The sequence below is a fragment of the Psammomys obesus genome, unplaced genomic scaffold, assembly GCF_907164565.1.
Source record: "Psammomys obesus unplaced genomic scaffold, mPsaObe1.curated_primary_1811, whole genome shotgun sequence".
Lineage (NCBI taxonomy): Eukaryota > Metazoa > Chordata > Mammalia > Rodentia > Muridae > Psammomys > Psammomys obesus.
The window spans coordinates 54251723-54265967 of record NW_026585895.1 but is presented as its reverse complement, the minus strand read 5'-3'; the positions used below and the strand labels follow the sequence as shown (position 1 = coordinate 54265967).

Genomic DNA, 14245 nt, shown 5'->3' with positions numbered 1-14245 from the left:
AGCTCAAAATGTCACCTAAGAACTCCCAGGCACAGGGCTCACAAACACCCCTGCCCTGGGAGCAATCTCGAACTGGGCCCATGTCTCTCTTGCTGTCCTCTGCAACCCCACATGCTGCCTTTCCTTGGACACCCTCTACCAGAAGTGAGCACTGCCCCCAGGCTGATTTGGATCGACGGCCACATAGTGCACTCCACAGAAGCAAGAGCCTGGCATCTATAACCACCTGTTTCTCTCAAAAGTGCCCAATTTGGCATTTTCCCAGAGGATGTGGGTCCACTCTGAGTCTAGCAACCCATGATGGCACCTGGGAGCCCTCCCTGCCTCTGTGTCCCCGACCCTCTGAAAGTTAGCATGGCCCAGGCTGAGCAGTGGGCAGGGGAGAGTCCTAGGCCTTCTGTGTCACACTCTGCAATCTCAGCTCACCTGGCAGTTGAGGCCCGTGTAGCCCTGTGGGCAGGTGCACTTATAGGTACCATAGCTGTCTTGGCAAGTGCCACCATGCAGACAGGGCCGTGAGTCACACTCATTGACATCATACTGGCAGTAGCTGCCCGTGAAGCCAGGTGGGCACAGACAGGTGAAGGAGTTGATACCATCCACACAGGTGCCACCATTGAAGCAGGAGCTGGAGACAGAGGGGAAGCAGGGGAGAAGCACACTGAAGTCCTTACAGAGGAGACAACTCTATGCCAGCCTGGCCACAACACTCAATTCATGATCAGAGATTTTATAGCACATGGGTGCATGACCGTTAAAAAAAATCAAGGGCAAAATAAGAATACTGTAGAAGCACATCACAAACTAGGCCTGAGATTGACATTTAATTCTAAGCTTCCTGGCAACTAGGGCAAAAGGGAAAATAAGCTCTTGTTTGATAGGAGGTTGGTTCATCAGTTCCTCTGGATAAACTTCCTTCTTCTAAGTCACTGAAGGTCACAATGGCCCTTTAGGAGGGACACCACAGTATAATGAACAATGCTGGATTCAACTCAATTAGTGCTAAATGCCCATTGGATCTGGACAAGACACCTGCTTGAGAGGCCATGCTGTCATCCATTTTGTGTCCTTCACCATCCATTTCTTCCCCTGCCTCAGCCAATGCCAGGTCCCACCAGGCCCCTTGGGAAGGTAATGCAGCTCTCAGTACACATGCCACACACTCCAGGGGGAACTTGGGACACACCTCTCGGTACAGTCCGGTGTATTATTCTCGCAGTGGATGCCATTGAAGCCTGCAGGGCAGGTGCATGTGTAGCTGTCCACACAGTCGGTGCAGTTGGCACCGTTTCGGCAGGGATTACTGGCACATTCATTGATGTCCTCCTCACAGAAGGCACCCTGGAAGCCAGGCAGGCAGTCGCAGAAGGCTGTGTTGATGCCATCGGTGCAGGAACCCCCATTGTGACATGGGTCTGAAGGGACAGAAAAATGAGCCTTAGGGTGGCTGATGGCCATGCTACAGGGATCTGAAGCTAAGAAGGTGGTGTGGGATGGCAAGGCCTCACAGAAAGCCTCTGGTAACACTAGTTGATGGGTCCACACACTCTGAGCTAATCCCAGCTCTGAGCCTAGGATCTGCTCCACATATGTTCCTTCCCTCAGGCCCGAAGACAGTGGGAAGAGAAGAATTCAGGCAGCTTCACAGAGCAGTCATGGGAAAGCCCACCCCTTACATATATCCTGATGGTACCAGGTCAACCCTCCCTCAATCTCTGTCTTTAGCTTTGAATCAGGATGGGGGCAACCTCAGAGCCCTACACAACTCAGTGGGTCCCGACAAGGCCCAAGTGTCAAGGCTGAACATAGCCAGGCCCCATGTCATCGTTGTGAAGTGCCTGGTATCTCTGTTCCATGTCATTCAACTGGGTTGGCCAATCTAGTTGCAAAGCCTTTTGTAGCCACTCCGGTCAGCCCATGTGAAGCACACAGCGGTGTTCAACAGTCACTTCCTGGCCTGTCTCCTTTCAGACACAGCTTAGGACATGACTACTACTCAGTCTTGCAGCATTGGCTGCCACTAGGTGCCAGGCCTATTTTCCATCCTCAGACTCCTGACACGTATGCCTAGGGACAGAGGCACCCGAATGTGGGGTGGACAGAGCTGGGTACCACTTACTGGGCCGGCAGTCATCGATGTCACTCTCACAGTTGCGTCCTGTGTAGCCAGCCTGGCAGAGGCAGCGGTAGCTGCCATTGGTGTTCTGGCAGGAGGCATCATGGCGACATGGGCTTTTCACACACTCATTGATGTCAATCTCACAGGTTTGACCTGTGAGGACAAGATTCATTTGGTTACCCTGCCCCAACCAGATGAGCTTCTGCCCTAGCTGGTCTACCTGCAATACTTCTCCCCCAACCTCAAGGAAACAGAAGACCACGTAGTCAGGATGGCAAGGGCCACCCAAGGCCATCTTCTGCTGCTGGAGCTTCCCAGAGTAGGTGGCTCAGCACCTATGACCTCATTTCTGGAGACTAGAGCCTACTTCTTCCTGCCTGGAGCTGGCCAGGCCCTGGACTTCCCACCCAACATCCTTGTTCCAGTCTGGTAGGACCAGGCTAGCCTCACCTTGCCAGCCTGTGGGACAGACACAGGAAAAGCTCTCATAGTCCTCAGACTCCTTGCACACTCCACTGTTTTTGCAGGGGCTGGTGGCACATGGGGCCAATACCACCTCGCATGCAGCTCCTAGGGAGAAAGATATGGAGTAGAACCCAGTGGTCCTGGCCCATAGCATCTCCCACAGAGAGGGGAGAAAGGGTGTAGGAACCCTCCCTGTATGCTTGGCCAGCCAGACCCTGATCCAGACAATCACAGACAGGAAGTCAGATATAAAACAGAAACAAATCTCTCTCTGAAAGTCACGTTTTTAAAGTATATGGTTATATGCACATGGGTGTGTATGTGCGCACGAGTGTGCATGCAGAGGCAGAAATGGATGTCAGGGGCCCTCTACAAACTCTGCATCTTTTTCCTTTGAGACAGTCACACTGAATCCGAAGCTTGCCATTTTAGCTAGGCTGGACAGCCAGTGAGCTCTCAGAATACATCTGGCTCTGCTCCCAAATGGGTTTACAGGCAGTTAGTGGTGCTCTATTTTCATGGAACAGGTCTCATATTTCCACAGCAAGCACTCTTTCTTCAGGAGCCATCTACCGAGCCCCCAAAACCATCTCTTGTCTCCCAAACGCTGCAAGATGCAGCTTGGGCCTTGCCCAACCAGAAAACCCCAAAAATACAGTAACAGGTGGCTGAGCCTCGAAGACCTTTGATTTGCTCCCCATCCCAGGAAAAGCCTTGCAGCTATTCCTGAGGCTCTGGGTCACAGGAGGTTACTCTAGAGGGAGGCAGCACTACTATGGCTACCCCAACACATCGAAGTTGTCAGGGAGCATGGGGGCAGCAGCATACCAGGGCAGTGAATCTGATAACCGCCTGGGGGAGCCATGTGGAATCCAGGCTAGCTTTCCTGTTTATGGCCACGGTTGGCTCCAGGAGCTAAGCAAGGAAGCCTTATCTTCCTTGTCTCCCACCATGTCCCCAGCCTGCTGGTGTGAGTCTCCAGAGCCTCTCTCTCTATCGGTTTCCACGGTGACCTGAACAGACAGGAACTTTGACAGAGTTTCCGACAATTGTGCAAAGGGAAGCAGGAAGCAGGCCAGCAGGAAGCTGGTCAGCATGGCTTGACTCCTCCTGCCAGCCCCGATAGCAACAAGACTAAGAGGGACATGGGGTGCGCCCAGCTGCTGACAGTTTCCTCACTGACCAACACAGAAGACAAAATCCAGGCCCTTTAACTTCTGTCAAAGAAAACAGCATCCTGTCACCAGCTGCCAGGCATTGACCCTCCAGCTCCACAGACCCACTTGGGGTGTCCAGAGCCCGGCAGCAGTAGCACGAAGCCACCAGTATTCAGTGGCAGTATTGGGAGCTGCAGGAGTTGTGGGGCAACATGGCCACGGCTTTCATGTTCAATGCTCTGCACATCTCTCCTGCAGGGGGTCCACTTCCCACCATTCCTTAGGCAGTGCCCATGGCAGGAGCAGCCTCTGTTCATCTGAACAGAGGGCTCCTTGTCTCCTCACACAAAGAAACTGCCATCAAAGGAATCCCAGGCCCAGCCGACAGAGGAGGGCAGCCAGGGTCCCCAGAGGCACAGGCAAAGTGGACACTGATCCATGCCGTGTTCACCAGCCCCCTGGGCTTTTCCTGGAGGAGTCCAGTGCTCACCTCACTGCAGACATGCCAGATAAACACCCGGACACACACACCCTGGAGTTTCCTCTCAGGCATCCTCTATGTTTGCTCATCTGGTGACTCTAACCCCAGGCCCAGGTCCAAGTGCTGCAGGACCTAAGGCCCTCAGTGAGGGGCAGAACCTTCTAGAATGCCAACTGAGTCCATATACGCTCAGCCCCACCACAGCCCATTACAGCCCCTGGCTGCTCATACCTGTGTAGGGCAGAGGACAGTTGCACTTGTACCCGGCGACATCATCAATGCAGGTCCCCTGGTTCAGGCAGGGGTTGGAGGCACATTCGTTGATGTTGGTCTGGCAGTTAGGGCCTGTAGGAAGAGGAGCAAGAATGGGTGGGCCTGCACCTCTGCCCTATGCCTTTCCTCTGGAGAGCCAGAGGCCCAACCTGAGAGATGCCGGCAGCCCCTGTATATCAGGCAGACCAAGAAGAGGATGCTGTGGGCTGTATTGCCAGCCCCGGGCCGCCAGGGAGGACCCTCTGCTGTGTCACCCCGACACTCACCACTGAAGCCTTCTCGGCAGGTACACACGTAGCCACTTGTCATGTCTCTGCAGGTGCCACCATTGACACAAGGGTTCGACTCACATTCGTTGTTGTTGATATCACAGTTTGTTCCACTCCACCCAGGGGCACAGTCACACTTGTACCTACAGAGAGCACTGTGTTGCAGCCTGGGCTCTGCCCTCCTGCTGGACTACAGTTCCAGTCTGACGGCATGGACGCATCTACTGGGACACATCTACTGGGCCTGGAGGTACCCACTTTGCCCAAGACCGTGCAAGGGTTCCGGACTGGGACAATGTGACAATGTACTGACCCTCTGTGGAAAACCTAAATAGTTTTAATAAAGACTTTATAATAGTTCCTCCCACCTACTGGCAAAAGGGCACTGTCATCACAAGTATCAGACGACTATTTCAGCTGCCATGGTGTGCTTAAGGTCTGTATCCTAAACTGCTGTTAGCCAATGAGGACACAGCCCAGGGATGTAGGGAAGACACTGGGAGTTGACCTCAGGACCACTGGTCTCACATGACCACCCATTCACCCAGCCTGTGTCTGCTCCAGGCTTCTAAATGGTACCTCCCAGGCCAGTCTGCCATACCCGTTGAGGCCATCCCGGCAGGTCCCATGGATGCAGGGGTTACTGTTGCACTCATTGACTTCAGACAGGCATGTGGGGTCGTGGTAGCCCTCAGGGCAGCGGCAGGTGAAGCCTGCGATGCCATCCTCACAGGTACCCCCATTGTGGCAGGGGCTGCCTGCACACTCATCAATGTTGACATTGCACATGCTTCCTGTGGGTGGGAAGGGGCACAGATACCAGGTCTGTTACCCAGAGCTCACCCCTCCTGGAGCTAGACCCATTTGGGCCTCAGTTTCCCCATATGCTAATCTGTGGAATTACAAGCTATAGTAAACTGCCTTATGTAGCAATGAGCTACTTGACTGTGGTGCCAGTAGCTTCAGAATCTCACATATTCCAGTCTGGCCACTATGTAGCTAAGAATGACCTGAACTTCTGATTCTTCGATTCTTCTCTTTTTTTTTTCCTTCCTTCCTTCCTTCCTTCCTTCCTTCCTTCCTTCCTTCCTTCCTTCCTTCCTTCCTTCCTTCCTTCCTTTCTCTCTCTCTCTTTCTTTTTTTCTTTCATTTCTTTCTTTCCTTCCTTCTTCTTTCCTTTTCTTTTTGATTTTTTGTTTTGAGAAAAGGTTGTTCTGTGTAGCCTTGGCTGTCCTGGATTCTGTAGACCAGGCTGGCCTCAAACTCACGGAGATCCACCTGCCTCTGCCTCCCAGAGCACTGGGATCACAGGCATGCGCCACCACGCCTGGCCACATGTTTTCAATGTGAGAGTGCTAGCCCACAGACATAGGCCACTGCATGTGGTTAATGTGGTAGTACAGTAAACCCAGGGCTCTACACATGCTAGGCCAACACCCTTCCAACAAAGTTATTCTTCAGCCCAGCTTTGCTACAGTCTTGAGACCCATTCTCTTCTGCTGCTCTCCCAAGTACCCCTGATTGACAAGACCCCTAGGGCCCAGAGAGGTTAAGGACCTTATCAGATCTAAGGGTGTTAGAGGCAGAACACATCCCCTAAAGCCTGGCCTCAGAGCTCTGGCCACCCCATCTCAGCCTACTGGGCCATCAAGTCTGACGTGGCCAGGGCTGACACTGACAGGTACAGAAGGTGTGTGGAGGCCACCCAGGCTTTCTGACATCTCTGCTGGTTGGCCAGCCAAGGGCTAGGTAGTGGACACCAGCTTGTGTCATCCAACCTTTGAAGCCCCGCTAACCCCAGAGTCTCCCAGATCTGATTCATCTAATGACTCTAGGGTGACCTTGACCTCTGACTTCAGTTATTCACCTGTATAGCCCGGTTCGCAGGCACACTCGTAGCCATCAATCTTGTCTAGACACGTGCCTGAGTCACAGGGGTTGCTGGCACAGTCGTCCAGGTTGATCTCACAGTTGGGTCCTAGGGCCAGCATGACAAGTGGTCAGCTTCCAAGCCTAGCCTTGCCCTTTTCCACCCACTGCTAGCTCTGGCCAGTCACCTGTGGTTCCCTTGAGGCATAAGCAGAGGTAAGAGTTATCACGGTCCTGGCAGGTTCCCCCATGGCGGCACGGCTGGCTATGGCACTCATTAATGTTGGTTTCACAGTGATGGCCTGTGTAGCCTGGCTGGCAGAGGCAGGTAAAGGTGGCCACACCATCCTTGCAGGAACCATAGTGACAGGGGTCAGGGTCACATTCATCAATGTCCACCTCGCAGTGTGTTCCCGTGTAACCTAGATCACAGGAAGGGTGGGCACAGGTGAGCTTCAGGGCCAGCTCAGTACTCAGCTAGCCACACCTTGGGAAACCACTGAGCAGGCCCAGAGTCACTGCCTGGTTACTGATGGATGTGAAGGGTGTCATATACCCTGGGATATTCTCATCACTCCTGCCTGGAGTCAAAGCAGGGCTAAGTTCCTGATCCTCAGACTAAGGCTTCCCTGGTCTCCTGCCCCCAATCCTGCACTCCCTCTTGTACCTTCTGTGCACACACAGGTGTAGGTGTTGGGCCCATCCAGGCACTTGGCGCCATTTTTGCAAGGTGTGCTGGCACACTCATCCACATCATACTGGCACAGGTGCCCGCTGAAGCCTGTGGCCAGAGAAGAGGAGATGATGACATCTGACAGTATCCTAGCCCCTTGCACCGCGGCCCTCTCTGATCAGCTCCTCGTTCAGCACTGCTCACTGGCTGCCTCAACAGAGGGCCTTTTTTCCCAAACAGCCTCTGGTTGCTATGGTTACAGCTGCACTAGGCTGTGAATGGGACTCCCCTGGCTCAACCATGTCTAGGATTGCTGATTTACATCTCAGAAGGCCCAAGACCTGGTCCAGCCCTGGGGCAGGAGAATCCCCTTCCCAAGGCCCCTCCATCCCCTCCTCAGTTCCTCCAAGTTCTTTCCAGGCATACAGGTCAGATCCCCAAACTATGTCCTCACTCCCCATGACCATCAAAAACGGGACCTGGGGAAAGCCAGGTGGACCCTTCTGTCTCAGGAGCACTGCAGCCCCTGTCACCCCTCCCTCCTTTTCTGACGCCAGGCTTCCTGTATCTCAGCATGGTGGGCTCAATGCCCATTGCTCAGGTGGGCCTTTACCTTTGAGAAAAGCCTGAAAACATCCTGGTCAAGTCACAAGGCAAAGTCCTCCCTCAAAGTGTTCTGGGAAGAGATCGTGAGGACACAGGTCCTGTGGTTAAGTAGGTGGCCTCACCTTTGGGGCACTGACACAGGAACTCGTTGATCTTGTCCACGCAGTGGCCATTGTGCAGACAGGGGCTGCTGGCGCACTCGTCAGTGTTGACCTCACAGTATACACCCTCATAACCTGTGGACAGAAGATGGTGAGACTGCGGATAGATTTGGTAGGCCCTATAAGAGGCCCCTAGCTGAAGACTTGGGACAGAAATGAGCCCCCCCCCCCATACAGCCTTAGTATGCCGACTATGTCTGTAAGCACTCTATTCGCCCAACTCTGGGCACATTCTCTACTTTGTCCTGTTATCCTGGCCTCAGTTTCCCAGGTGCTGCCAACCTTGACAGAACTCTTACTTGAGGCTACCCAACTTCAACTCAGTCTCCCACTCCCTGCTCTTGGCAGCCCCCAAGGTGGGAGGTGGCATAGACATACCTGGCATACATATACACTGGAACTCCCCAATTTGGTCCAAACAAGTGGCATCATTCTGACATGGGTTGGAGACACACTCGTTGACATCAATCTCACAGCGGGGCCCTGTGTATCCCTGCAGACACTGGCACTCAAAGGAACCCAGTGTGTTGAGGCATTTGCCTGCATGCTCACAGGGGTTGGCACCTGGTGGGGGAGGCACAAATGAAGGCTGATCTGGCCTTCCAGCCTTCAAACCACCTGCAATGCAATGTCCCAGCCCATGCCATCAAAGTGGCGGTTCTCCAGGACAGGTCACACCCCCATATGACAAGCGGGGCTGTTCCTGCTGCTTGTGCCATTGCAGCTGCACCTACCCAGAGCACACTCATCCACGTCCTGGCTGCAGGCTGGTCCCGTGTACCCCGAGGGGCAAGTGCAGATGGCCTTGCCGTTGACAGGGTTGGTGTCACAGTTGGAGCCCTCGTTGCAGGGGTTGCTGATGCATGCATCATTGAGGTGGCACAGCAGACCTAGACAGTACAGCTGTGGTGAGTAGGCTCTGCTTTTCACTACCTTGGGGATCACAGGATGTTGTACTTGGGCCATCCTCACCCAACACACTGGAAGGAATCTCTGTGACCCACTCAAGCATCCCACGATGCCTGGGTCAATGCAGGTGGTCTGTCACCAGGATAGCCTCTTTGTCTAGCAGGGTCAACTGGGTGCCAAAGAGCCACAGCTTTTATTTATTTGTTTGTTTACTGCTTTCCTAAGACAGGGTCTCACATATTCCAGGCTGGACTCAAGTTTGCTACATAGCTAAAGATGACCTTAAACTTTGGATCCACTGTTTCCTGGGTGTTGGATTGACAGGCATATACCACTACCCACAGTTTATGTGGTACTAGGATCCAGTACCCTGTGCATGCTCAGCAGGCACTCTACCAACTGAGCCACATGCCCAGCCCTGTAGCTATGTGAGTGAAGCTGGTCCCTGGTGTGTGCAAACAGGGATGTTGAGTTTCCTGAGAGACTCCTGCACTCACTCACCTGTGCGCCCATGTGGACACTCGCAGTAGAAGGAAGCCACACGGTCATGGCAGGTGGCACCCTGGAAACAGGCAGCGCTGGCACAGTCATCGATGTTCTCACTGCAGTCCTCACCAGTCCAGCCATTGACACACACACAGTTGTAGCCACCGTGGGTATTGTGGCAGGTCCCACCATTCTGACAGGCGTTGGGCATGAGCTGACACTCGTCCACATCCTCTGTACAGTACTGGCCTGCAGGGGCCACAGCATCATGAGCCTCTCCAGCTGCCATGTGCCAAGTTCCCTGCCCTGGGCTGTGGGGCTGTAAGCCCCTCTCTCCAGGAAGTCTTTCCAGCTGACTTGTGCAGCCAGCACGAGGTGCCCCATTCTCTAGCCCAAACGGCTGACATCTTATGGCTGACCTGGTTTAGCATTAACCAGTGAGCCCCTTGAGGACAGCCTTGTATTCATCCCTGGTAGCTTTCGCAGAATGCTAGAGTCCTGGATGGCTCGGTGCTGGGGACCTGCTTCTGGATAGGAGCTGCTAATGGCCCACAAGAAGCAGCTGATGCGGAGCTGTGCTGACTCCGAGTGGAAGTGAAGGAGCTGCCCCATGCCACCAGTCTCCTGGGCCACCCAGGGTCTTGCAGCCTGGGCTTCTCTGGTGTGGAACAGAGCTCAGACCTCTCTACCATTGTTGTGTTGGGTTTAATTCGTAGAAGGCTACTCCATACAAGTCCCATGCACATACCTGTCCACTCCGGTGGGCAGCGACAGTTGTAGGTATTCACGCCATCCACACAGGCACCCCCATTCTTGCAGTTGTTTCCTGGACAGTCATCCACATTCTCTTCACAGTTCTGTCCAGCAAAGCCTGAGGGACAGGGGCCAGCAGGTCAGCCTGACCTTAGGGGCCTGCAAAGGGGCCCCTACTGGGCTCCAGTGTCTTCAGTTTCTGGCCTGCAATGTCCTGATTTGGACAAGGCATCTATCTATCCCTCCACAGCTTCCCTGCTCCTGTGTCCACAGGTGAAAAGCTCCTAGAAAGTCGCTCTGTAAGAGCTGACTACACCAGATAGGGATCCAGGAACACAGTGTTCTAGAAAGTTCTGCCACAAAAACACTAACACTAAATATCAGAGTTTCTGGTGATTGCATACTGGGGTTGTCTACACGAAAACAGTGGGGCAGACATGAATATCTAACCCTGCTGGAGCTAAAACTGAGACTGGGGAGCACTGAGTTGGACACCAGAGTGGAGGGACCCAGACAGGCCTGCTGAATCAGGACCTGTGGGCTCTTTCCCTCAGGGCACAGCCAGGGTACCTATTTTTTCCCAAAAGGCTAAGGCAGCCCATCTAGCCTGGGGCTGGGCCCCAGGGTGTGGCCTGCGGTGTGGCCTTCATAAGGGCCTCCTCAGCAGCCAGTTAGCTATTAATCTCCTCAACTCCCGCTGGTTCAATGATCAACCCAGAAAGGCAAGTCTGGCAACAGCCAAACCTGCAGCCAGTTACTAATTAACACCTTCTCTGGGGATGCCTTTGAACCCCTCCTGCCCTTGGAGAACCCACCTGTTTGGCTCCTCCTCAAAGATCCCCCCTTTACCCCACCAGCTTGCATCATGGCACAAAGCTGGAGGCTTCGAAAAGCCACAATGAAAAACAAACACTTATTTGAGTAGGGGAAGGACCAACTTGGAGCCTAGTGCTTTCCTAGGGGTCAGAAAGACCAGACAGCCTATCTGCCTGTCTATGAGTAGCTTCATTCTAACATTGGCCAAGGTTCCAGGCTAGGGGTAATCCTGGAGGTACTCCGAGCAGTACAGAATGATTTCACTGGGGAAGAGGACAAGAGAGCATAAGTCCCAAGCAGAGCCTGGTCAGAGCCTCCTCTTCCTATGCAGCATCCTCCAGAGAACCGGCCTGTGAGAGCAGGAGGGAGCCAGGTGCTGCACAGCAGGGAACACCAGAGACAGAGGCACTTCAACTCCCAGCGCTGAGTTCTGTTCTAACCTTGGTTCCCTATATCTCCTTAGCTCATATGGCTTTCAGGGGACCCAGTACAGGACTACCTGAGAGCTCAAATGGTGGGCATAATGGAGCCCAGACTGAGTCCCTTCAACAGCAACTTGGTAGACAATTTTCACCTCTCCCTACTCTGAGACAGTCACCACACAGGGTAGTGAGTGGATGTTCTGTCTTTAAGGGTGACCCAGACACTGCACATCAACCTCTGAGACCCAGCAGCTATGGTAAGTGGACCCCACCCAGCCCTTTCTTTATCAGCACCCAGAGCTGACCCACCCCACCCTGCCTAAGGTGGGTTGTTGCCAGCTCCATGCACAAGCTCCCTGGACAAGGCGGCTTTCTCCCAGCCTGCATGGCAGACCCACCAGTATAATCTCTCAACACATGTTCTAACACCCGGGGTCTTACGTAGACACCAGGAAGGACTGGAACCCACAGCTCTGGGACCCACTGAGCATGAAGATTCTGTCCCAGCCCTCCAAAGAGCCTACCTAGCTGGCTGGGGAGTGTGTAGGCAGCTGTCTGTTACCTCCAAGCTTGCCCAATGCCTTTCAGGAAATGCATAAGCCAGTGTCTGCACGCAGAGCCTTGAGGCTGGCTCTGCAAGCTTGAGGCAAAAGGGAACTTCCCTTTTTCAGGGGGTAGGGTGGCCTCGGCATTGCAAAGAAGGGGTGGCCTGAGGTTACCTCCAACAACCAAATCTTTTCCTATTTCTTGAGCCCACTCCCCCTTCTTCTCAACTGCCTCATATGTGGCTGAGATGAGGTCTCAAAACTCTGAGTTTCCATCCTTAGAAAGGTAACAGAATGGACTAGGGCTGTGCCTTCAGGCCCTACCCCTGAAGGCTGCTACTGAGGAAGTCATGAGCAACTTGAGGTCCCTAAGGCCCTCAAGGCACTGCTATCCAATTTCCATCCCTAGAGACAGGGGAAACCCCAGGGACTGCCCATGACAGGGTGCTCCCCTGACATACAGAGACTCACACTTGGATGCCAGAGAGCTCATGAGCATCTGTAAAGGCAGGCTGGCTCCCAGCACTAAGAGGCTCAGGGTACAGACAGTAATTAAACAGCCAGGGGTCAAAGGCGCTCCAGAAAAGTACCCAAGGGAAGGCACCCTTCTCAGCAGAAAGAAAGCTTGGGAGTTATGTACTCAGCTGTCTGGGTCTCAGCAGATGGCCCAGACAGAAGTGGACACATGGGACATGAGGTGTGTGGTGTCACTGAGAGTGTCACCTGGCTTCTGCATCCCTATCCTGACCTTATACTACACCGTGGGAACCTGTTCCTGAGAAGCATATCTGTCTGTCTGCCAGGCACTCTGGTGCTGGCCTTCTCTAAGCTTCCTTCTGGGCTCCTTCCACAAAGAAGGACCCTCTGCACCCTCAGGCTTGAGGTCAGCCTCAAGAACACTCACAGGCTAGAGGTCAGCATATGGAGCAGGGACCTACCTGGCAGGCAGGCGCACTCGTGGGTGGTGTCTCCCGTAGGGCGGCAGGTGCCCCCATTCTGGCAGGGTGAGGGGCTGCAGGGCACGTAGGGTAGTTCACAGTGGGGACCAGTGTGGGTGGCGCGGCAGGCACAGCGATAGGAGCCGATCTCATTGTGGCAGGTGCCTCCGTGGCGGCACAGCCCAGGGTTCTGGCTGCACTCGTTAACATCTTGCCTGCAGGTGGGGCCATGGAAGCCCGGTGGGCAGCCACAGATGTAGGAAGACTCAAAGGGTAGGCACTGGCCGCCATTGGCACAGGGGTTGGAAGCACATGGATCAGCCTGCTGACATGACTTTCCTGGAAGTGGGGTTGGGACAGGCAAGAGGGTCAGCTCTATCCAGGGCCTCCCGATGAGCCCATGGCAGATTTGGATATTATGGTGGCACCAACTGGGGACAGACCTAAGGTGTGATCTTCAGAATTTGAAGTACTGATGCAAAATGTGGCCATCTTTCTGCATGCAGAGGACTGTGAGTCACAAGAGATTAGGTGACTGCCTAAGGTCAGAGACACTAGTAGGAATGGTACCTAGTTGTCTCCTGGACCCCACATGTGTAAGTAATACCAGCTTAAGGCATCCTGACAGGGGGAGGGGGAGGTCAGGGTTACATGAGAACTCCCACTCTGCTCACAGAAATTGTGAGGGTTTGGGGTCCTGGAATAGGGCAGTCAAAAATCAGATAGTTCAGGGCTGGAAAAGACCAGAGTTCCTGAGGAACGCCAAGATTTCCCTGGATCTCAGCTTAACTCTGAGCCAGGAGCAATTCTGGTGTGCCAGAGTATCACAAGTAAACATGGGTACATCTGGGCTTAAGGGTCCCAGCTATGAAGTTCACAGTCTTCCTGCAGTCCTTACCTGACCACCCTGGGGGGCAGCGGCACTTGTATTCTGTGAGAGTGAGCAGGTCACAGGTACCCCCGTTGCGGCAGGGGTTGGCCAGGCAGGCATTGTCCAGAGGTGTCAGGCAAAGGGGCCCAGAGAAACCTAAGGGGCAGCTGCAGGCATAATCCACTGTGCCACCACGGTCCACAATGTGGCATGTTCCAGCATTCTTACAGGGTGTGCTGAGGCACGGATTGGGGTCCTGGCATCGTTGGCCCACAAATGCCCCACTGCAGCTGTTGACAGACACACAGGGCAGTTAGCTCCCTCATTTCTGTCATGGCCACCACTACCCCCACCCTGGACAGCAGGTGCAACTGGAATCAGGCTGTAGAACGGAAGTGCAGCGGCTGCCTGGTAGGCAGAGGTTCCTGGGAT

The 14245-nt window shown here is 53.9% G+C and overlaps 1 protein-coding gene across 1 annotated transcript in view; it reads right to left on the bottom strand.

Annotated features, from left to right (window-relative positions):
• The window catches only part of Notch1 (notch receptor 1), a 45042-nt gene that overhangs the window by 12883 nt on the left and 17914 nt on the right, over window positions 1-14245 (bottom strand). Inside the window, exons 3-19 of the mRNA XM_055600401.1 lie at window positions 13841-14103; window positions 12943-13281; window positions 10217-10339; window positions 9484-9717; window positions 8808-8963; window positions 8452-8637; window positions 8035-8148; window positions 7301-7414; window positions 6822-7055; window positions 6632-6742; window positions 5366-5558; window positions 4762-4907; window positions 4454-4567; window positions 2570-2689; window positions 2120-2272; window positions 1187-1415; window positions 427-628 (exon numbers count right to left, since the gene is read on the bottom strand). Coding sequence (XP_055456376.1) covers window positions 427-628; window positions 1187-1415; window positions 2120-2272; window positions 2570-2689; window positions 4454-4567; window positions 4762-4907; window positions 5366-5558; window positions 6632-6742; window positions 6822-7055; window positions 7301-7414; window positions 8035-8148; window positions 8452-8637; window positions 8808-8963; window positions 9484-9717; window positions 10217-10339; window positions 12943-13281; window positions 13841-14103 — 3031 coding nt within the window. The remainder of the gene's footprint in view (window positions 1-426; window positions 629-1186; window positions 1416-2119; window positions 2273-2569; window positions 2690-4453; window positions 4568-4761; window positions 4908-5365; window positions 5559-6631; window positions 6743-6821; window positions 7056-7300; window positions 7415-8034; window positions 8149-8451; window positions 8638-8807; window positions 8964-9483; window positions 9718-10216; window positions 10340-12942; window positions 13282-13840; window positions 14104-14245) is intronic.